Here is a 23,451-nt window from a genome sequence, read left to right as displayed (position 1 = left end):
TAGGCATCTCACAGTAAGGACATTGCAATTTATTGCCCTCGTCACATCTGCAGTCCTCATGCCTCCATGCAGCATGCCTAAGGCACGATCACGGAGATGAGCAGAGACCCTGGGCATTTTTTTGGGGGGGTGTTTTTCAGAGTCAGTAGAAAGGTCTCTTTAGTGTCTTAAGTTTTTATAACTGTGACCTTAATTGTCTACCATCTGTAATCTGTTAGTGTCTTAACGACCGTTCCACAGGTGTCACAGAGGCTGTGCCAGATGAGTCAAAGGTTTAAAAGGAAGCTTGCTAATTGTATTGTTAATGTAATTTCCTGTGATGTCCATGTGTGAACAAGCGAGCCAGAAACACCAGTGGCATCTGTCTGAAACAAGCACAATCACCAGCCGTCACTCCAGATGGCCTCCCAGCTCAAGCCTTGTTAACTGACACATTAGTGTGCATGATTGTGAGTGTGACAGCACGTGTGTAGAAGGAAGGTGAGCACAAGGGGCACAGCAGAAGGGGCTAGAAAACATCTGGCAAGCATGTTTCTTCAGAGTCACTCCAGCCAGGGCAAATCCATGCTTAAGTCACAAATGTAATGTTTATTGCTGCTTCATGTATAAAATATAAAGAGTTCACCCATGGATGAATGTGTCTTTCTAATAGATGCGCTGAAGCAAAAACTGAGTAGAAAAGTGTGGACTGCTCAATTTCGCTGCTCCTCGCGGAGACAAGGCAGAGACAAGGGAACACTGGGTCAGGAGACAGGTGTGCTTTTATTCTTCCAAGCTTTTATTTCAAGATTTCAACGATTTGGGCTGAGAGCAGTACTTCAGCCTCCCTGATGAGTCCCAAGTTGTTAAAAGTTAAAAGCAAAAATGTAATAAATTGGTTTATGTTATGCTGCTGATTCACAGCATTTGAAATACACCTGGTTGTAGGGAAAAAAGTAGGTGAAGTCAAGTTAAAAGCAGGTTGACACTTTAAAAAAAACTTTGCAAGACCCCTGCATTTTATGAGCTCTATGTCTCTATGCTCTGTCCTTGAATGCAAAAATGATTCATAAGTGAACAGCTCCTTATTTTTTTTTTTGAGCTGCCTGCTCTCATTGGTTTGACGAGGCGTGTTGCCTATACAGCCCAAAGTACAGCCTACACTTTCCTATGTCTAGTATATAATACCGCCTACAAGATGAGAAAAACATAAATGGTTATTACAGAATTTATTTATGGGCCAAGGGGCATGATTAATTTAGCTTGTTTTGAAATGTGCTATTTTTCATAAAATTATTAGAACAAAAATGAACGTGTTAAATAGACCGTCCTAATCACATTACAAAAGTAAAATACATTTTGAATACTGTTTCATGCAGACATTAAATATGAAGAATGTTCCCTTATATAACCAGGTAAATAGGCCCACAATTTGGCACTCTATGTGAGGAAGAGTTCTGAAATTAAACGGACAAATTACAGCATATTATGAGGATAAATTATGAACATGGCCATCTATGAAAAAGCCTTGAACTGATCTAAAAAATCCAGAGTACAAGTAAAGCAAGTCATTGCAGTGTCTTTGCAATTGGCTTGCTGATCTGAATTGCTAACAGACAATGGACTCGTACTGACTACATCACAGCCTAATAATGAGTCATATCCGTAATTGTCTGTAGGTAATATATGTGCAAAAGTAGATATTTTCAGTAGTCAGTGGGTTGCCTGAACAATCAGCTAAGCTAATTGGTCTTAAAGGGATAGTTCACCCAAAAATGATAATTCTCTCATCATTTACTCACACTCATGCCATCCTGGATGTGTATGACTTTATTTCTTCTACAGAATACAACCAAAGATATTTCAAAGGATGTGAGATGGTTTTGTCCATATAATGCAATTCAACAGGGCCCAGCACTTTAAGCTCTAAAAAGGACATTGTTGAGGTGAAGGCGTGGTCAAGCGCCCATCTGGGGAGAGAGAAAGCGGTAAGGACATCCACCTGAGATGCATTGTGACTAATTACCATTTCTATGTTCACAGTGCGACAAAAGGGAGATAAAAGACAGCCAGTCCACAGAAAGAGGGGGAGCGATACAGGCCAGAGACTTTGTGTGTGTTCTAGAGGGCGTTTTGTTTGAGTGCCGGAAAGCCAATGCTGATGTGTGTGTGTGCTGAAAAGCCCCACGTGGACTGTGAAGCCGGCTTACAATGAACTTTGTTACAGACATAAAGGCAGCATAATCCATACTTGAGTGGCTTAATCCATGTCATCTGAAGTAATACGACTGCTTTGGGTGAGAAACATACTAAAATGGATGTACTTTGTATGGTTTTGTGGCCATATTTATAAAAAGTTATCAAGTTTTGGACCCTATTCACTAACACTGTATGGTCAAAAACATCCTTCAAAATATATGTATTTCTTTGCGTTCCGCACAAGAAAGCAAGTCATATGGGTTTGAGATGGCATGAGGGTTAGTAAATAATGAGAGAATGAGCTATCCCTTTAAGGATGCTCTGTATAATTAATTAGGCTGTATTTTGTAAGGGGTGCTCACATAAAAAGTGTTCTTGTGTTCAAACTCCGATAGATGGAGCGCAATGAATTGGAAAAGGATACCAAGGTTTGAAAAGCGTTGGAAAGTTGAAAATTGCATTGCTTTTGCGGTATGCTCAATAAATGGTGTGAGACGCAAAGCAACAGCCAAAGAAATCTATCTGAATGTGTATAGCCGTGCTTTAAAGGGGGTATATTTAAAGACACTACTTTTCAGAGAGGGTCTTCAAGTGCAAACTGTAGAGCTAAATCTAAATCCAAATTGAAAATATGGGACTTTGGGATAAAAAGAAGAAACTTAAACAAGGACTTTGGGATTAAAACAAGAAAAGTTAGGACAAAAATCAAGATATTGTTAAGATTTCACTCATTCATCAGGTCACTAATTTCCTAGCTTACACCGAAGCACACACATTTGAATTCTCAAAGTATTGTTCATTTTTCAATGCAGCTTTTCACAAAAAATTTTAATTCAGAAAATATAATTTGTAATTATTTTTTTTTTCATTATAAATAATAAAGCAATAATAATAATAATAATAATAACAATGAAATGCGAAAAAAATCTAGATAAAGTCGCCTTGTTGTTTAGGGACTAGTCGGCCACCGTCACTCATGCCTAGATGGATTTTTCTGAGGTAATGTCAAGCAAACACTCCATAAAACTACAGCAAATCTCACTCATGTAGCTGTCACCAAACACTGGCTGTTTCACAAACCTGTTTTGAGCCGTGTGCTATTCCTGTAAAGCTCAGAACGGAGGAAGTGAAGAGTCTGTGCTAATCTCCTTGGGAACAGCTCTGTCTCATTGTATTCTACAGGCTCGGTAGTGTGTTCATGTGTGCATAGCTTTGAGACTTGTTTGCCAAGAACATCCCGTTTTTGCATGAGAAGAAACACACACACACACACACACACACACACACACACACACACACACACACACACACACACACACACACACACATCCCTGCTGTTCCAAAGAAGACAAATCCTTGTGAGAAAGAGAAAAACCTTTTCTGTCTGCACTGGCTTCAGTACATCCTTCAGCTGTTTGGAAGGTAACACGTTAAAGAGGACGCTATTTTCTAATAAACATGTATTGTTATGTATGCTCACATCAACTTCACAGAAGAAGATAGCACAAGTGATGAAAAACACGTTGTTGTTAAAGGACCAACCTATCTCTCTCATTACGTCAAATCTCTAATTAGTTATTTTATGCTGCTGAAGTCTTTAAAATGTAATATGACATGCTGTTAGCATAGATGCTGTCTAATAAAGCATCTTTTGTAAAAGGCACCACCATGAGTAAAGTCCTGATTATCAACTCCAGAGGGGAACTTTGATAGGTGTGACATTTTGGATATATTTGGAGTAGAACAGAAAAAATATTGAGTTTTTATGGAAAAATGCATTGCCTACAACAGATAAGCACACACAATAAACCAGAGAGAAAATGCCACACACACACTTTTTTGTCATTTTCCTCTCATTATCTCAATATGTTTCACTAACAATGTGCAATATGCTATTTGTCATCCTACATAATGTCCTCTTGGCAATTCAGGCTCCTAATTTTATCATATTTTACAGATTCATGAAAAAGCATGTACATGTCCCTCAAAATCAGTCACTGCATTATTTTCAAACCCAATATCAATTTATATTTCCTATTAGAGTTGATCTATTTGAAACTGTCATTTCTGCCTGGTCTGGGAAATTTAATAGATGTTGCTTCTTCTAGTTTCATTATATTTGGTTCTAAAACAATTGTAGAGGTCTCAGTCTTTCACAAGGAACAAAACAATGAAAAGAAGTCAAGACAAATGTACAGTATTTCCCCTTCTGTCACTCACTCGACGTTGTGTCGAATAAAGTGACACAAGGGGTCTTCCTAGGACGCCAAACGTACCTCTGAACCTGAGAAAAAGGCCAATGTCAAGTTGGCAGACAGAATTTGCATGCCCCACCCCGGGCATACAGGTATAAAGGGAAGTCAGAATCTTTCTTCGGAGCCAAACGGTTGCCAAAAGCAAGCTGAAGTTCCCCACTTCCATGCTCGGCGAAAAAGCCAACGCCTTACGAGCAGAGATCACAACCCTGCTCCTCAAGGATGCAATAGAGCCCGTCTCTCCAGCCAAGATGGAGAAGGGTTTCTACAGGCCTTACTTCATCGTACCCAAAAAAAAGCGGCAGGTTGTGACCAATCTTGGACCTGCGAGATCTCAACCGGGCCTTACCGATTCTTACCTGCATTCGACAGCTAGATTGGTTCGCGGCTGTAGACCTGAAGGACGCGTACTTCCACATCTCCATTCTGCCTCGACACCGACCCTTCTTACGGTTCGCGTTCGATGTCCAGGCGTATCAGTACAAGGGCTTCAGGTCAACTGAGAAAAGAGCAAGCTCGTCCCGGTTCAGAGCATCACTTTTCTCGGCATGGAGTTAGACTCAGTCACAATGACAGCGCGTCTCACCAAAGAGTACGCTCAGTCAGTGTACAGGTGCTCTGTACTGGGGTCGGGCTCCACGGGCTTAGTTCCCTTTTCAGGCAAACTCCCCGTGATGTATTTCCCTTGGGCAGCCCCGCTGCCCCGGTCGCCGTGCTTGTAGAGTCCTACCACCGCGCCATTTCCCAAGTATGGCTTCACAACCCTCGTGGTGTATTTGCCACATGTTACCTCCCCCTAGACTGGGCAGGATGTGGTCTCCTCAGGGTCTTTTCCCCCTGAAAGTATAGGACCGGGAAAGACCGCGTTCCCCGACGCATTTCATAGCGTTAAGATCAGCCGCTTCAAGTCCTATGTGAGAGACATAGTGAGAGAGAAGGCCGCGGCTGCCGGGCTTGCTTCCATGCTAGTCATGTAGCACCTATTCCCCCCCTCAGGGGTGTGGGGAACCTAAGGTCTGTATTTGACATCTCTTTGGGGGCATTGGGGAGGGCTACGTGCAGCCGACACAGTTGCCTCTAGCACGTAGTAGCCTGCTTGCACCTGTCTCGACAGATCACGTAACACGGTCAGTGCATGGCGTTTTTATATGGGACCCCTTCGAGTCGAGTGAGTGACAGAAGGGGAACGTCATGGTTACTGTTGTAACCTCCATTCCCCGAGGGAAGAAACGAGATGTGTCTCAGCACTAGACCTACCACTGTAAACGAGCAGAGCATTTTTACAGCGAACAGCCTTGTCGAAATCTTCTGCCACATTTGAAAAGAGTTCTCCAATAGCCATGATCCTTCAACACTTTCAATGTCCTTATCGAGTAATGACTCCAAGTGGAGAACCAAATGGCAGGTGTAAAACCCAAAAAGATGTGATTGATGTTACAAGCGTTTAAAGGTTTTTTTCTCAGTCCACATATATACAATATGACCAAATTTTGTGCAGGAAATTAAAGATAGACTCAGTCCTTTCATTAAACATTAGTAAACATGAAATCAGTAACTGTGAAAGCACTGTAATCTGATTATACATAATTTAAAATGTAATCTCGTAATTTAACTAAAAGTACATGAATTTTGTTATTTATGTAATCCAGATTACATGTAGTCTATTACTACAAGTATAGTTTCTCATAAGAATAAATGTTCCTTTAACACATTTTAGAAAAAGGAGAAAGTTTAAGGCCATTTTCTTTTGCAAAATGATGAAAATCTTATAATTGTCATCCATTTCAGATATATTTGTAAATCTTGATTTGGCCAGTACATCTTGTACTCAAATTCTTGACTCGTTATTACCGTTCAACTGCCATTCTGTGCTTCATATGTTACAATACCCTAAATGTACTACCAAGACAGATGGGGGTATTATATTATTGGTGATGAAAAAAGAAATAAAATGCTTTTTGTAAAAATGCAATAAAATCTAACCTTGCAAAAGAGACAGAACTGTCACTTAAATGTGTTGATTTATACTTTCTCACACATTACAACATTTTTGTATTTCAACTAGATGCAACAGACTTATGAAACAGTCTACCTGCTTTTTTCAATATCGCTGCACACAGTTAAAATCAACACCATCCAAGAACAAAATGTTGTTTATCACAATGCCAAAGAAAAATGACCCCATTGCTATATGTTCATATTTTGCTGTGATGTACAGGCAGATTTCCTACTACCTCCACAGACACAAAGATATCTGCAGTAAATCTTTAAAAAAAATAAAACAAAAGAAAACTAATATGTCAGTCGGGCACTAAAAACCCTCTTGTGTCTGAGAATTATTATTCCACCCCACTCTTTCCACCACTCTATTTGCTATTTGACTGTGTGTAATGTGTTTCTTGTATAACGGCAATATCTCACAATGATCAAACTGTGCTCTAGCATTCATTTCAAGGATGAGATTTTAAAATCCCTCATAGTAAGGATACAATAGAGCAATAACAACCCAGAAGAAAATATTATTGCTCAGAGGTTGCTCTTTCATAGCTCAGGAGGATTTGATCGAGTGCTCAGTTATGCTTGATTGAGTTATCAAGTAGGGATGTTAACATTAGTCGAAAATCGATTTGACTTAATTTCTAATAAAACAAATATGTCCAAAGATCCGAAATATCCCACGAGCCACAACGTGAAGTTTTAGTGAACTCAAATATGTATACAAATGATATATCTTAAGTATCTTAAGATAGACGTTTCATTTCATTAACAGTAATTAAACAATTTCCAAATTCGAACTAAACATAGAGTAAATGTATTTAAATACACTAAGAATATTTTAAGAGGAAAATGCCAATAATTGCATTTCTTAAGTGTAATAATTTAACAATCGGATACATGCACCTATTATTTTGAGTCCTCCATGTGAGTTTTGCGATATTATCGATTAATCAATTAATTGATTTTTAATTTCCACGACATTTTGACATTTTCAGACTTTTTCAATTATGAAAATGTCTGAAAAAGTATAGACTAGAGCTATAAAAGTGGATATTGTAAGTAGAACATTTAATTTGCTCTCCGTTTAATCTAATTGCTGTCTAGGTGAAACAATTGAGATATTAAAGAGATCTCACTTGTGATTTCTCTTTCCTACAGGCTCCAACACAAAATTTGATTATTATCCTTGTGATTGGTCATTACAAGTTGTCTGGGCACGTACTGTAGCTATCTGGATTAGATTTTATTTTTAGATTATTTCCCTCAGTCTGCTTCAACAGAAAATGGTAAATCGGGGGCCTGGGTAGCTCAGCGAGTATTGACACTGACTACCACCCTAGAGTCTCACAGTTCAAATCCAGGGCGTGCTGAGAGACTCCAGCCAGGTCTCCTAAGCAACCAAACTGGCCCAGTTGCTAGAGAGGGAAGAGTCACATGGGGTAACCTCCTCGTGGTCACGATTAGTGGTTCTCGCTCTCAGTGGGGCACGTAGAAAGTTGTGTGTGGATCACTGAGAGTAGCATGAGCCTCCACATGCTATGAGCCTCCGCGGTGTCATGCACATCTAGCCATGTGATAAAATGCACAGATTGACTGTCTCAGAAACGGAAGCAACTGAGACTTGCCCTCTGCTACCCGAATTGAGGTGAGTAACCACACCACTACAAGGACCTACTAAGTATTGGGATTTAGGCATTCCAATAAGGGAGAAAAGGGGATAAAAAAATAATAATAAAAAAGGTAGTAAATAAAAGAGTAAACAAAACATTCCTCCATCCTTTAGTAATCTGTAGAAAACTATTCTGCACTGACGGATATAAAATTCCCTGTTGATAGCAGAGCCAAACAATTCATCAGCACTGAAAAACTCATCTCTATCCTGTGATTGTTTTTCAATGTACTGTTACTGTATATCTGTTTATTATTTTTGACAGAAAGATTGGATTTTCTCTAAGTAGCTGGGATTTTAAATACTGTTAAATCTTCTTACAGAATCTTACCCAGTACTTTACCCAACCCTTTTTCTTGTGTTTTCGCTGTCAGGAGTCAATGTCTTCATTCATCATTCTTTCGGCTGCTTTTCTGCTGGGTTCAGGTATCACAGCACCTTCTCTGTCTTTTTTTCCCACACTTTTGCTGACCACCCTGAGTGCAATTATCAGCAGTGACTCTCTCTGGACAATTGTGCACTTGAGATCCCTCCATGCCACAATTGAAACCTTTCATCTTTTCAGTATTTCCAAAAATCACAAAATCAAACCCATCTATCTTGAATTTGAGAGCAATATATATCTCACCCATCTTGATCTTTTAAATAACATATACTTGTCACCTGAATTAAGCCTCACACTTCAATATAGGGGATTTCCAAGGGATATTTTTTCAATACACTGGACACAAGTTGATTGTGCCAAGAAATATGTGCTCTAATGAAGAGGACATTAGAGAATGTTAACTTCCTAACCATGTTGTACACGTTGGAACACTGGTAGATAACTATCATTATTTCACAACTGTTTTTTTTGGCATTTATGGCCAAATATGTAATGGAAATATTACAGTCATCCAGTCATTATCGCAAAATAAACCCTGACAGTTATAAACCCATGGCCGACTGTATATTATCCCAGATTTAACATGGTTTTGTACCAAATAAATAATTAAATGGACATGAAATAACGGTTTGAGATGACGTTTTATTATTAGGGCAGTCAATCAATATACTTTTCTTTTTTTTTTATTAAATACATGACATGCGATTAATTGAATAAATCGTAATTAATCGCAAATCAAAATTAGCTGAGAAAGGCTCCCAAAAAAATTATTAATAAAAATAATTTAAAATATTATAAATATATACTAACCAAGAACTTTATTAAGAACACTATGGTCCTAATACAGTGCCTTATGTGGTCTTCTGCTTTAGCCCATTCGCCCCAAGGTTTGACATGTTGTGCATTCTGAGATGATATTCTTCTCACTACAGTTGTACAGAGCGGTTATCTGAGTTACCGTAGACTTTCTGTCAGCTCGTAACAATCTGCCCATTTTCCGTTGACCTCTCTCATCAACAAGGCGTTTCCGTTCACAGAACTGCTGCTCACTGAACATTTTTTGTTTTTGGCACCATTCGGAGTAAACTCTAGTGACTGTTGTGTATGATAATCCCAGCAGATCAGCAGTTACAGAAATACTCAAACCAGCCAATCTTTCACCAACAATCATGCCACAGTTGAAATCACAATTTTTCTCCATTCTGATGGTTGATGTGAAAATTAAATGAATCTCCTGACCTGTATCTGAATGATTTTATGCACTGCACTGCTGCCACATGATTGGCTGATTCAATACATATAATACATATCTAATAAATAGATATTTTATAATAAATAAATAATTCAGATATTCAGATTAAATATGTTGCATTGATTAGAAAATACAAAAAGTGGCCTTAGAAGTCAATATATTGCTTGGTTTTTTTTTAATCTTTTTTTTTATAATTGAACATCAGCTGACAATCTAATTGCAATCCATTTTGCAACTGAGGTTATCAATCTGCCCTGTCATAAATGTTTTAGGACGCTGTGTCAAATTGAAATTAGTTTAAACTTCAAAATCACCTCTTGGTATGCCTGCCTTCTGTAATGCTTAATCCAGCTTTCCAGCTATGTTGCTTGTAAGGTTATTTTGTCATTCTTACTGCCCCCTACTGACATGGCTTGCAAAAGCACGAAGTTATTTGCACTTTAAGATTAAGTTGCTCCAAAAGCAACTATTTAGGAATTTATGTACTGGTCAGGAGGCATTAATTGCGTAAGTTTTTAACAAGCGTTTAAACTGTAGTCATCCTGCTTGGATGACTAATAGCCAAATAAATAAATATGTGAGCATGAAATAATGATTTGAAATTATTGAAAGTATGATACGAGAAATAGGATAGATGACGTGTAATAACCAGATGACCTTCATGTCTCTCTTATCTCTCTGTGGTCTCTTTCTTCTCACATAATCATATTGGTTTTTACCTTTTATTTAAATAAATATTCAAATAAAATATTTAATTTAATCATTCATTTGGTAAGTAGCCATGTAATAAGTGGGATACTGTAGAGTAAGCTGTCATTATTGCAATATAATGCTGACTGTACATTATTTATAACTTAAAAAGAACTACTTTTCCATTGTGTTAATTTCTACAACTTTTTGTTAAAACATTTTGAGAAGAGCTACCTGTACAATCAAACTCTTTGATCCGCATTCCACTGATTAATTTGAAGAAAAAAAAGAGCGACTGAGAGAAAGGGAACTCACCTGAGGTGTCATACCATGACAGAGATAAAGGATGGGAATGTTGTCAGTTTCTGGCCCTTGATCGAGACACAAGTCACTCTTCAGAGAGTTCCTTAGCTGAGAGAAAAATAAAAATAACATTCAAGTGCATAATGACATATTTTTGTTGTTGCACAGCTAAAGTGTATAATGTCTGCAATAACTTTTGTAATTGGAATAACAATATTTTAAAACAGATTTCCTGAACACTACCCCATCTTCCATTAGTCACCCAAACAGATAGTCCCGCCCCCAAACTCAAGACCATTGATTGAGTTAATGTTGCTGTTTTGGTCAACGGAGCGTTTCCCATACAATGACAAATTACTGCTGAACCATGTTGATGTATCGTTGGAGAAATGACCTAGCTAGTCACAACTGTTTCCCGAAACTGTATTAACTCTGTTGCGCATCCATCTTTCTAACCATGTTGGTTCAACAATGTAGAGCTGTCGTTAATGACATTATGCAGGGGGGAGTAATAACTTCCATAAATATTAAATGCATGAAATGGCATTTAATGCATGAAAGCTGCTGAAGACACAAAAGTGGTGAGCACTTTGTAATACAACAGCTGCATTGTGCTGCGATATTGTGGTTTCCCTCTACATCAGATTTAGGGGTTCCCCCGTTGCACTTGAGTGCATACACACATGCACACTCATCAAAAACATATAAATGCCACTTATGTTAACATGAACACATAAAAGCAGTGTTTTCTTATAGAAACCGTGTGATGAAGTGCTTTCGCTTAACAGTCTTTAATCTCTTCATCAGCTGCATTTGTGTTTAAATGACACTTCAGAATGAAGCTTTCAGTATGTAGTTTTCTTTAATGTATGTAAACATGGTCTAAGTCTTGACAGAATGAAAGATATATATGGAATTGAAGATATAGACACCTCAGCAATGTCAAACGATGTCCGCACAGCAAATTAACAAGGAACTATGCTTCTTTCCATAGATGGAGAGCTGTAGTACCAACCACAAAACTGTGCAATGCTGTTTGCGAATGTTCGTTAGAACTACGGTTTCAAAACCGTGTTAGTACACTATGCTGGTAACAATGGAACTGGCGACCATAATTGGCTAATGATGCTTTTGGGAAAAACACCCCTGGTCAATATCCTTAAACTACCAGAGGAATGTTTTGAAGCTGCCACAGAGCCACAGTGTACGACATTTTCGGAGAAATCACAGACTGATCTCACAGTGAAATTGGAAATAGTAGGTTGACTTTTCTTTAGCTAAAATCAGTCTTTACTTCCCAAAAAAGTGGTAAGTGTTGTTGGGCATATGGGCATGTTCTGAAAACGAAATGGCTTATCTATGGATGTCTCTGCATATTAAGCAGTGATATGAGAAAATATTTTAACAGCGAAATGTTTCAGATACAGAATATCAGATGCAGAAGGTAAAACCCAAAGCTGTTTCTCAAGTGCACCGTAATGTGGTTCAATTCTCTTTTTCTAATTACAGTTTCTCATTAAAAAAAAAATCATTTTCATAAGTGTATGCACACCCATGAATCATCTAAATTATATTCCAGCCAAAGTCTGGTGAAGTAAAAGAGGTTTATTTTCACCTACCTTTTTCAATAAATGACTTGACTGTGGTGAGTTACCTGATTTTACCTCTGAAGTGATATTAATCGCTAATATAATTTTACGTAGAGCCTTAAACAATTTTTTTTCTCAGTAGGTTTAGGGGTTCATTTTAACTTTATTTTACTTGAATGAAAATTACATTTAAACACAAAATATAATTCTTAGTGGGGCATTACAATAGATCTTATCTCTATTGTGAATTTTTTTGCTGGATTCGCCTGAACACTGCTGTGCTTTTTATCACTGTGTGCTGAATTTCTTGCCGGAGTGATTGACAGGCTCATCAAATGCAGTCAGTCAGAATAAAGTAATGAGGACGAGAGCTATTTCTGAGCCCTTTACTCCCAGAATTCATTTCAATAAGGCTGACCTATTTTCCACAGATTCTTCCTTTTTAAATTGCGCCTCTGAAAACATATACGCCCAGGATGAGCACCACACCTCCACCAGACAGCTTGTTTCTGCATCAATATTGAGTCAAGTGCATTATTATTTTGTCTTGTGGGAAATAATAAGGGAATGGATTGTTTGGACTTGAAATGCATGGCTAATACAAACAGTACGCGTGTGCTATGCTTCAAAAACTACTAGTGCAGGCATAATTTTGTCAAGCAATTTGAAAAATCCTGTTCAAATATCTTGGACAGAACAGCCAGTGGGTTTTACACGTCGCATGCCGCTGCTCTCAAATCCAGCCTCAATGGTACAATATCTGGGCATTGACAATGGGCTGTAACTTAATCAGCACTCACAGCAACAGCAGTTAAAGCATCAGCTGTGTGGAGAGAGACTTGCTACCGCCACTGCTCCGGACTGAATTAGACTTTTAACGACACAATAGAGATGTTTAGTCATTGCATCAATTTGTAGGCCTACTTGGGAAGGCTAATTCACCATGGGTTAGCATGGAATTTCCAATGGATTTTTAGAATATTGTTTTTTCGTCTAAAAGTAAACTAAGGTCTGTGGTAATAATTTACTCACCTTCATGTCATTCCAAATGACATGATTAACTTTCTTTGTTATTCAAAACACAAAAGGAGATGAACATCATAAGCTGTCCATTCAATATAATGTCAGTGAAAATTGCCTCACTTTAAATCTTAAAAAAGGACCCAAAATGTCTCATCATAATAGTAGTCCATGTGATGCCTAGATCATATTCCAGAAATTTAAATCTCCATGTCCATTACACGCTCATGCAAAGTACTATGAGATAGGCTTGTTCATAGAGGCTTTAGTGCTAAAAATAATGCAAATGCTCACGTGAACACTTATAGCATTTAGTGAATTTAAATTTGTTGGTGAATTCTCAACTATTCCTGTAACATTACTTGAGGAGTCCTTATGTAACAACTTGTAAGCAATGTATGTCTTATTTTCCGGAAAAGAGATATAAATCATTAAAACAATTAAAAAATACTTTAAGTAGAATGACACAAGATATTAAGTTTTGTTTTCAGAGAAATCAAACTAAATTTAGTTGGGTTTATGAATCAGTTGTTTTTCTTATACAATTGGCAAAAAGATCTTGTTATTTTTCTGCAAGTTAATTTATCTTGTTTTAAGAATGTTTAGATATTTTTACTAGAAACTTAAAGGCAATACTTCAAGATATAAAGATTTTTTTAAGTGTGCTTCAAATGTCCCATTAAAGGTTTGAAAATGTGTAGTTTAAATTGCAGTGCAAAACATTAAAGTCTCAAGAAATGCAAAACACAGACCTTATTTTACTCATCAATCGAAACCAATTGGGAATTCCCAAAGGAACCCATGCAATGCTAATTCTTTTTCCGTGTTTGAGGACTACAAAAGGAAATTTGATTCCGGATAACACTTCTTTGGGGAAAAAACAATCGGACAATATATACAGTTATTGATTCTGTTTTTTAGATCTTTATTTGTGGTAAATTTGTTGCTCTTGCAGTCCTGAGTCCACTTTATAACAGTAGGGAGAAATGCAAATACTCACCACTCCATATGCAATGGTGTCTGTGTACATTCTCATCTCGGGGTAAATGTTCACTAGATACCAACGGAAGGTCTTACACTGCAGTTTTTTCCTCAGTGCTTTCCTTTCTGTGATGTCACCAAAGTCTATCCCTGAGTCCTGATGACACAAACGAATACAAATACATTTTACAGCTTGTATTAACATCCGTTTCAGAGATCTGATCACAAGTGGTCAACAAAGAAACATGTCTTTTTACACAAGTTTGTGATGGTGTGCAAGGAGGAAGTGGGAGATGGTGAAATGTCTGCAAGAAATTAAAATTAAATCTGCAAAAACCTAATGTTACCAGAACAGGATCAACAACATCACAAACACTCGCAGTTTGTTCAGAACATTCAATACACTGCTTTGCCCTCCCCACCACCACCTGACACATCACTGACAGCAGACGTCTTCGCCACATTTTTTACTAATAAGGTTACAACCATCAGCAATGCATTCACAGCACCACACCCCATCAAACAGCTGTCGCCAGTATGCAACTCTTCTGTTTCTACATTCTCTCATCTTACTGACACTAAAGTCTCTGAACTCCTCCTCTCCAACCACCCCACCACCTGTTCCCTTTACACCATTCCTTCTCACCTTCTCCAGGCCATCTCTCAGTCCATCCTACCTGCACTCACACACATAATCAACACGTCTCTACTTACATGCACTTTTCCTATTACATTTAAGCAGGCTCGAGTAACCCCGCTGCTGAAGAAACCTGCACTTGACCCCACACAAATAGAACACTACAGACCAGTCTATCTCATCCCATTCATGGCAAAAACACTTGAAAGGGCAGTTTTCAATCAAATCTCTGCTTATCTCTCACAGAACAAACTGCTGGATGACTATCAGTCAGGCTTCAAAAGTGAACACTCCACTGAGACTGCCCTGCTGTCTGTCACCTGCTGTGAGTCTTTACATGTCTTTACATTTTACATGTATGCATTTGGCAGACACTTTGAACCAAAGAGAGCTACACGCCCACTAGAAGCTTGCAGTCAGCTAAGGAACGTCGTCTTGTTGTACCAACACAGAGGCACCAAAACACTTTCTCAAATGAAGAGAACCCTGTGGAGGCTTGCAGGACCTCTCGAACTGCGAATAACAGGGTTCCATGCCATTTATCCCAATTCCAAGAATCTATATGCACAAACTTACAAATCATGTTTTTCAGGGGTTTTATTAAACCGTTTGACCAAGCTGTCCCTTTGTAGGTGGTACATGCTTGTCCGAATCGATTTAATACCAAATATTCCACAGCTCGCGTAGTGTACCTAACATGAAAGTAGTGCCTTGATCAGTGAGGATTTTCTTTGGAATCCCACTCAGGAAATGATTCTGAAGACTGCCTCCACAACACTACATGCTGAAATGTTGCGTAGAGGCACTGCTTCTACTTCTACGCCTTGCAAAGTCCACCAGAACCAACTGGATGCAACCCGAATCCACCAAGTCCTGGTATGTACCCCTTAATACTCACAGGTATGTGGTACCCGTTTGATCGGGCGGCCTGTGGAGCATCGGGGACCCGAACCAATGTTCCAACCTCCATCACGGGGCATTGGTCCTGGAAATGCCCAGGCTCCCTGCAGCTCCAGAAAACCGGGCCAGGGAGTGAGAGTGGAGAGAAACAGGAGAAACCAGAGATCGGCATACACCAGGAGGTTCTCTGCTGGCAACTACTGTGCTGCGAGTTGGGCCTCCCTGGACAAAAGTGGTAACAAGCGGACAACCCACTGGCTGCTTGGCCAACTGCATGTCCTTGCCGTCCCCTCAAAAAGTTCCAGGAAAGCCTCTGGATCATCCTGGGGCCGATCTTGACCAGTGGAACATGGGACGGGGCAGTCTCGGGGTCCAGGGTCACAGCAGCAGCCTCCTCCTGGGGTAGCAAGCTCTGGAGAACCTGCCTGTCCTCCGCTTGGGCCTGGAGGAGAGAGATGAGCCGCTGCTCCTGCTCCTTGCAGAGGATGAGGGTGTGAGGCAGATGCTGCGACTGGTGGATGCCGGCGAGTGTCTAAAACATTTCCTCCAGAAATGAGGCCTCCATGGTGGCATTCTTCCTTCTTCAATTCCCAAGTTTCGGCACCAGTGTAAGCAGGATGCAGGAACCGGACCTCAGCAACTCAGCGCCGGGCATGTATCCTCATGGCCCGGCCACGCCCTCTCCAACACCTGCTATTAACATGCATCTCATATATAGCTCCTTTGACCAATTGTGTTCAGATTTCACAGAGAGTGTCTCTGATTTTGTAAATAAATACAGCAGATCACTTTCCAGACTTTTCAGATTTAATAGTACACATTTATTACTGTTCAGCAATGACCTCCATACCACTGGATGTTGAAATCTTACTGTAGTTCATGTTGCTCAAAGCACTAAACCATGTCTTTGTTCCTGCATCCTCAGTAATTTCCTGTTTCCCCTCTCAACATTCTGCTTCGTCCTGGGAATCGCTGCAATCTCACCACGCCTTCCACTCTTACCAGATCTTAATTGCTGTCTCGCTGATAAATGTATGAGCAGGGCCAAAGCTCTCTAAATAAATGGAGCACTGCAACATATGGTTGGAAGCCAAGCTGAGGGCTGGAGAACTATAAATGAGGTAATGGCTGTTTAATAGACAATAACAATAACAGCTGTATTTCTCAGTATGCATTGTAATCACTTTTCTACACGCTTTCTAATCAGATCTATTTTGCATATGATCATGCTGTGCATGACTTTACAGAAATAAAAGCTGGAGAGACAAAACTGATAATAATTTTAATTTCCAACAACCCAAACAGAGAGCTTACATTATTTAACTGGATTTGAGATGTTGATCTATGAATGCTTTTACAACTTCCATCTTCAGTAACTGCCTCATGGCATGAGTGGATTCAAGATTCAACACTTATTTTCCTTAAAAATTGCCCATATTATCATTTCTTTGCACTCTATAACATCAGAAAGATCAGACTTAACTCTTTTCCAGATGTTTGTCATCTCAAGACTGGACTTCTGCAGTGCTCTAATGGCAGGCCTTTATAATTGTGCAACAAACTCTTATGGGAATGGTCTGGATTTAATACAACATAAGCCCAATTGACAGCATTTGTGGCATAATGTTAATTGGGTCAAAGAAAAATAAGGTAGTATGAGGTAATAAAATGATAAATTTATAAAAAAAATCTTGTTTAGAACTGTCACGAACCCCGCTCCCTCGCTCCGCCCCCTCGAGCTTCCACGCTCGTTCCGCCCCCTCGAGCTCCCACGCTCGTTCCGCCCCCTCGAGCTCGCACGCTCTTTTTGCTCGCTCGAGCCCTCACGCCCACTTTGCTCCTACTCGCTCACATGCTCAGTAGGGCAATCTCCCTTCCTCGAGTTTCTCACGCGTTTCCAATCCCCCAGAACATTATGACCACCTGCACTCGCGTCATCTGCACTCCTGCACATTAGTTTCACCTGCACTCGTCTCATCACCTGTCATGGTTTACACCTGCATTCGCCCCTATATATATCACTACCCTTTCGTCTCACGGTTGTTGGTTATTGTATTTAGTTTCCCGTGTCTTTGCCCCCGCTAGTCTCGTCTAGTTTTGATCCCCCCTTGAACTCCTCTAGATTACCCCCTTAGCTTGCCAGCTCCTCGTTCCCCTAGTACCCCTGTCTACTCCCTTTGTTAGTTTACCCGCCTCTCGATCCTGTTTACCCCGGCTTTGACCCTCGCTCCCTCGACTACTCTCCCGGATTTGCCCCCTTTACTCTCTTTGATTCCCGGCTTTTGACCCTACGCTTCCCTCGACAACTCTTCACTGGATTTGCCCGTTTGTACTTTTGCCTGCTTTTATTGTTTCAATAAAAGCAGTTTTTTGACTTACATTGTGACTGTCTCATCTTGTGTGTGTGTGTCCGGGTTACAAGAACGCATGTCAAATTCAAAGAAATGCCAATTTAGTTTCATAAATTATTTTAAAACATTAATAGTTTTTTTCTATAAAAAAATAAATGTATTTAAAGAGCAACATGCAGGTTGAATTTATAACTGAATTAATACTTTATATTGTCTGCAGAGGTCTTTTAAAAACACATGTAGAAATTACTAATGAAATCTCATTTGACGTAGAGATTTTGATGAAAATGTGCTAGGCTCTGGAATACGCCTTTCCGCTATCAACGCGTCATATGACGTAGGGCTGAGGCAAACAAAAGAGCTCATGGTCAGCTCTCATTGTGGGTGTTGATGTATTTAGAGCAGTACAGAAAGTTTTAGAGAAGCCATAATGGTAAATTATTGTGTTTGTGCTGGTTGCACGAATTCCAGCCTGTCAGGACATCGTGTCCATAATTTTCCTTCTAGAAAAAACAAGGCTTTTCGGTCTTGAGTGCGTTTTGTGCAGGTGAAGAGAGCAGACTTCACTGCCGCGTCTGTTACCACACACTCGGTCGTTTGTGGCGCACATTTCACTCCGGAGAATTATCGACCTGGAGATTTGTTGGAGTCTCGGATGGGATTTCGGAGTAAGGACCACGTGAGGCTGATTACTGATGCTGTTCCCTCGGTGCACTCGATGGAATCAAGTCCACCGTCAAAGTGTACACCGGATTTTGGCGCGGGCGGGACTGGAGGACCAAGTGCTAACGTTAGCAGACATTCTGTGCAACGAAAACGAGGACTTAGCAGAGTAAGTCTTAATTATTTTAACTCTTAATTTGCTCATAATTATAGGCCTGTGGGCCATCATAGGCATGTTCGTCCACACCGGAGAACTCGGTTTCTTCATTCGCATCCATTGTAACCTGAGCTTGAACTTGACCAGACTCCCTCGCCCATCGTCACTTCCGGTAAGTGCTTTATAGACGCGGAAGTTATTTTATCACAATTTATCTCAAAATATCGTTAATGGCTAAATATATATTACTCCAGTTCAGAAAATCTAATTGTTTTATCATCAACATACACTATGCTATAGAGGGGTGTCCAACCTGCATGTTGCTCTTTAATGACTTTCAAAATGTAATGTGGTATTAATGGTATTAAAATACTTTCCTTGAACCTTGATTACATGAGAGTGTACACAACTTAATCATTAATTTAAAAAAAATTTCAAGTCATTCATTCATTTAATTATATATATATATATATATATATATATATATATATATATATATATATATATATATATATATATGTAGTAATCAATTTTAAGCCACAAATGCAATCACTTGAGCTTAACTTGTATTAAGGAACATTCCTTAAATATACTCCCTTTCCAATCCTTGATGACAAAAACAATCTAACTCTTCAATGTTATTTTGTCACACCATCTCTAGACTAGCGTGTACTTTTCTTGATAATTTTTTTACTTTGTATTGCAGCTCTTCTTATATCACTTATGTCTCCTCAAGATAAATTGCTTAAGCATTCCTTATTTGTAAGTCGCTTTGGATAAAAGTGTCTGCTGAATAAATGTATCTAAATGTCAGCATGATTTTGAGTGGTATGAAGCAGACATATAGTAGATCTCACCTCCTGTGGAATGTTCCAGGCCATGTAGACGTGGCTTTTAAACTCATCCATCCATACTTCAGCCACTCTCAGAGCATTTCTGCGTACGTGGGCTGTTAGATCCTCTGTGTAGGGCTTGTGGGCACGCTCTATATGGGCGATACGAGCACAGGGCAAAACCTCCACACTTCCACCGCACTGCCACACCTACACATATGCACATACAAAGAGCCATGTATTCAATGAAAATGCATTTTCATGCTGAGAAATCTAACAGCCACCATTCTAGGCAAGAGACAGTTTGATGAGGAGCAGAAGTTTTGTACAGTACGATGATCTTGTTTACTGTGTCTCTAAGACTAAAACTTGACTTTCTTGCTTACGCTGAACACAAAATGAGAAATTTTAATGCATATCTCAGTCCATCTTTTCGATAAAAGTGCAGTTCACATTGACTCAGTTTAAAGCGAAATTTTTTTTTTTAAAGTTGTCTGTATGACTAATGCATCATATTCCAATTCTTCTAAAAGCATACACTAGGTTTTGGTATGAAATGCAAAAATGTATGTAATTTTCCAGCAAAAACCTTGACTTCTGTTATATGTTAAGAGGAAGTGTAATCAAATCTTGATTGAGCCTAGGAGATTGCGGATGTCAAGGTTTATAGTAAAAAAGTTAGCATTTTGGTCTGTTCTCACCTAAAGCGATCGTATCACTTCTTAAGACATGGATTAAACCACTTGAGTCAAATGGATTACCTTTATGCTCCCTTTGTGTCTTTTTTGGAGCTTGGAAGTGTTGGACCCCCTTGACTTGCATTGTATAGATATAAACACATCCTTTATTCGCCAAAATATCTTCATTTGTGTTCCGCAGAATAAAGAAAGTCATACACATCTGGGATTACATGAGGGTGAGTAAATGATGAGAGAATTATCAGTTAGGGGTGAACTTTTCCTTTAAAGGAATGTTCTGGGATAAATATAAGTTAGCCCCAATTAACAACATTTTGCACAATGTTGATTTAAAAAAAAAAAAGATAATGTTAGCATGTAAAGTACGATGTTTACATCTTGTTGCTATACTTTTGAAAAGTTCTGTAATATAATGTTTATGGACTGGCACCTTTTAATTCAATTTTCAGTGAATTACTGTAAATTGTTACTCTTATTTACTTATTTATTTATTATGAAATAGGGGTACTAACACTGTGCTACAAATGCTGTTGATTGAGCTGAACTTGAACTGAAAATTCCTTTGATTACATTTTTCTTCTTTTGTGTTCTGTATGAGAAAAAAAGTAAAATGGGTTTATAAGACATTTCCATTTTTGGGTAAACTATTCCTTTAACAGCACCCACCACGAGAGCCAAAAGTGTGTCAGCGAAGGAATTTAATATATAAAGGATATTTCAGATTTTGACTGGTCACAAGGGAAAATAATATAACAAAAATACCAAAACATTATATGCCTGCTTAGGGCAAAAAGCACTTAAAGCTGCCTTGAAACAATGTGTATTGTAGAAAGCACTATACAAATAAAAATGACTTGACTTGAAAGGACCTTAATGTTCCCAATGCCAGTCCAAAAAACAAAAAACACTGTAATCCCTTGGTACTTTTTGCCACTTTTTGTTAGCGTCATAAAATGAGAGATGCAGTTTGAAGCCACGTTTTTACTGTTTCAAGTTTGTCAGCCATCTTTCATATACCACAGTCAGTGAAAAAGTATGATTTCAGCATATGAGAGGTCAGGACTTCACTTTGAAGCCAGAGTGGAGGGATGAAGAATGTGAAGTGTGTATTATGAAGCTGAGCAGGAGTAGAAATGATGAAAGACACCCGATATCTGCTTCACTCCAGCAGGTGCACTCTGCTCTCACATTGACAGAGATAAAGTTGACATCTCTCAACAAGAATTATTATGAATGTATAGCTCATGACCTGCCATGGCCAAGGTAGTGCTCCATTAAAGGGTTATGAGGTTCTTGGATGGGGCTTAGAGAATTACAGCTCTAAATCTAAATCACACCAGTTATACATGTTATAAGCATGATCACAATTTGATCTTGCTTTGAGGATGAGCAATTCAATTATAGGTACCCTCCTTTCAATGACATCAGCAGTTTATATGACAATGGCACACCAAACAGACCAAGAAGTACACCCCCTTGGTGATGTCTGTAAGCAAAACATGCAAACTAAAGGGATAGTTTATCCAAAAATAAAAATTCTGTCATCATTTACTCAGCCTCATGTTGCTCCAAACACATACAACTTTCATTCTTTCATGGAACGCAAAAGAAGATTACAGAAAGTTAGCCCTAGTCGCCATTTCCAACATTGCATCATTTTTCCATATAAAATGTTCTTTTATGTTCCACAGAAATAAGCAGTAGGGATGTGCACGGATAGTCGACATTCAGTTAACCATTCGATGTGCCACTATTCGAATACCAAAATCGCTATATGATTATTTTACACGTGCAATAGAGATCTTCAAGCTGACCCGAACTTGACGAGTTCCAAAAGTTTTCCGGCGAGGTTTGGGAAAGTTTTTCAAGTACTGAAAAACGTTCCCAAACCTCGCCGGAAAATTGTTGGAACTTGTTAGGGGCTGTTCAAACTTGGGTTTTGTGTGTATCTGCATTTTTAGACACCCAAGTAAAAAAAAAAGGTTGCAGAAAGGGACTTCATGTGACTGTTACACCATTAAACATGATTCCAGGTTGTTTGTCACCGGGTCAAGTTGCAGCGCTTGATAAACGGTAAGACAGTGTTTTCCCTAATGCATATGTTTATGCATAATGCACCATTAGTTCCATCATGAACATACAATGAACAATCTATTACAGCATTTATTAATCTTTGTTAATACTAGTTAATAAAAATACAATTATTCATTGTTACTCATAGTGCATTAACTCATGATAACAACTACAACTTTTTAATATAACAATGTATTAGTATATATATTGACATGAACATTAACCAAGATTAATAAATGCTGTAAAAGTATTGTTTATTGTTAGTTCTTGTTAACTAATGTTGTTAACTTATGTTAAAAAATGGAACCATGAAGTGTTAACTCTAGAATAAGAAAGCCATATGGGTTTGTAACAACAAGAATTTTCCTTTTTGGTTGAATTGTCCCTTTATCATATATCTCTACTGTGAGTAACATGCGCAGTGAACTGAGTAGGTGGCGGCTATCAAATGTCTGTAGTACATGGGAGTCTGAGTGTGTGTGTGTGTGTGTGTGTGTGTATAAGTGTGAATCTGCTTGCCAATCCTCCTACGGACACTGACGGTCCTTCTAAATAGAGTGCTGATCCACCGTTGCCTTCTAGTGTGCTAACATTGACTCCCAAATGATCATCTCCATGCTTGAATTTGTTCTGCTGTGATGACACTGATTGGAGTACACTGGCTCAAATGAATAGAAATGTCATTCATTTCCCAGTGCAAATATTTGTTTGAGAGTGCTTCATTCCTGTGGAGTGCACTCATCTCACACCACACAGAGACATGTTTGGGATAGCTAGATTGGCAGAATAAACTGCCAGTGAAACAGTGGCTTTTGTTTT

The 23,451-nt window shown here is 38.9% G+C and overlaps 1 protein-coding gene across 1 annotated transcript in view; it reads right to left on the bottom strand.

Moving 5' to 3' along the window:
• Nucleotides 1-23,451, bottom strand: part of galnt18b (UDP-N-acetyl-alpha-D-galactosamine:polypeptide N-acetylgalactosaminyltransferase 18b) — a 108,680-nt gene that overhangs the window by 15,613 nt on the left and 69,616 nt on the right. The window contains exons 7-9 of the mRNA XM_052141864.1: nt 19,886-20,071; nt 14,340-14,477; nt 10,743-10,838 (exon numbers count right to left, since the gene is read on the bottom strand). Coding sequence (XP_051997824.1) covers nt 10,743-10,838; nt 14,340-14,477; nt 19,886-20,071 — 420 coding nt within the window. The remainder of the gene's footprint in view (nt 1-10,742; nt 10,839-14,339; nt 14,478-19,885; nt 20,072-23,451) is intronic.

This window comes from Xyrauchen texanus, chromosome 1 (genome assembly GCF_025860055.1).
Source record: "Xyrauchen texanus isolate HMW12.3.18 chromosome 1, RBS_HiC_50CHRs, whole genome shotgun sequence".
Lineage (NCBI taxonomy): Eukaryota > Metazoa > Chordata > Actinopteri > Cypriniformes > Catostomidae > Xyrauchen > Xyrauchen texanus.
Note: the sequence above shows the minus strand (reverse complement) of the source record. Positions and strands in the feature narration are given on the sequence as shown.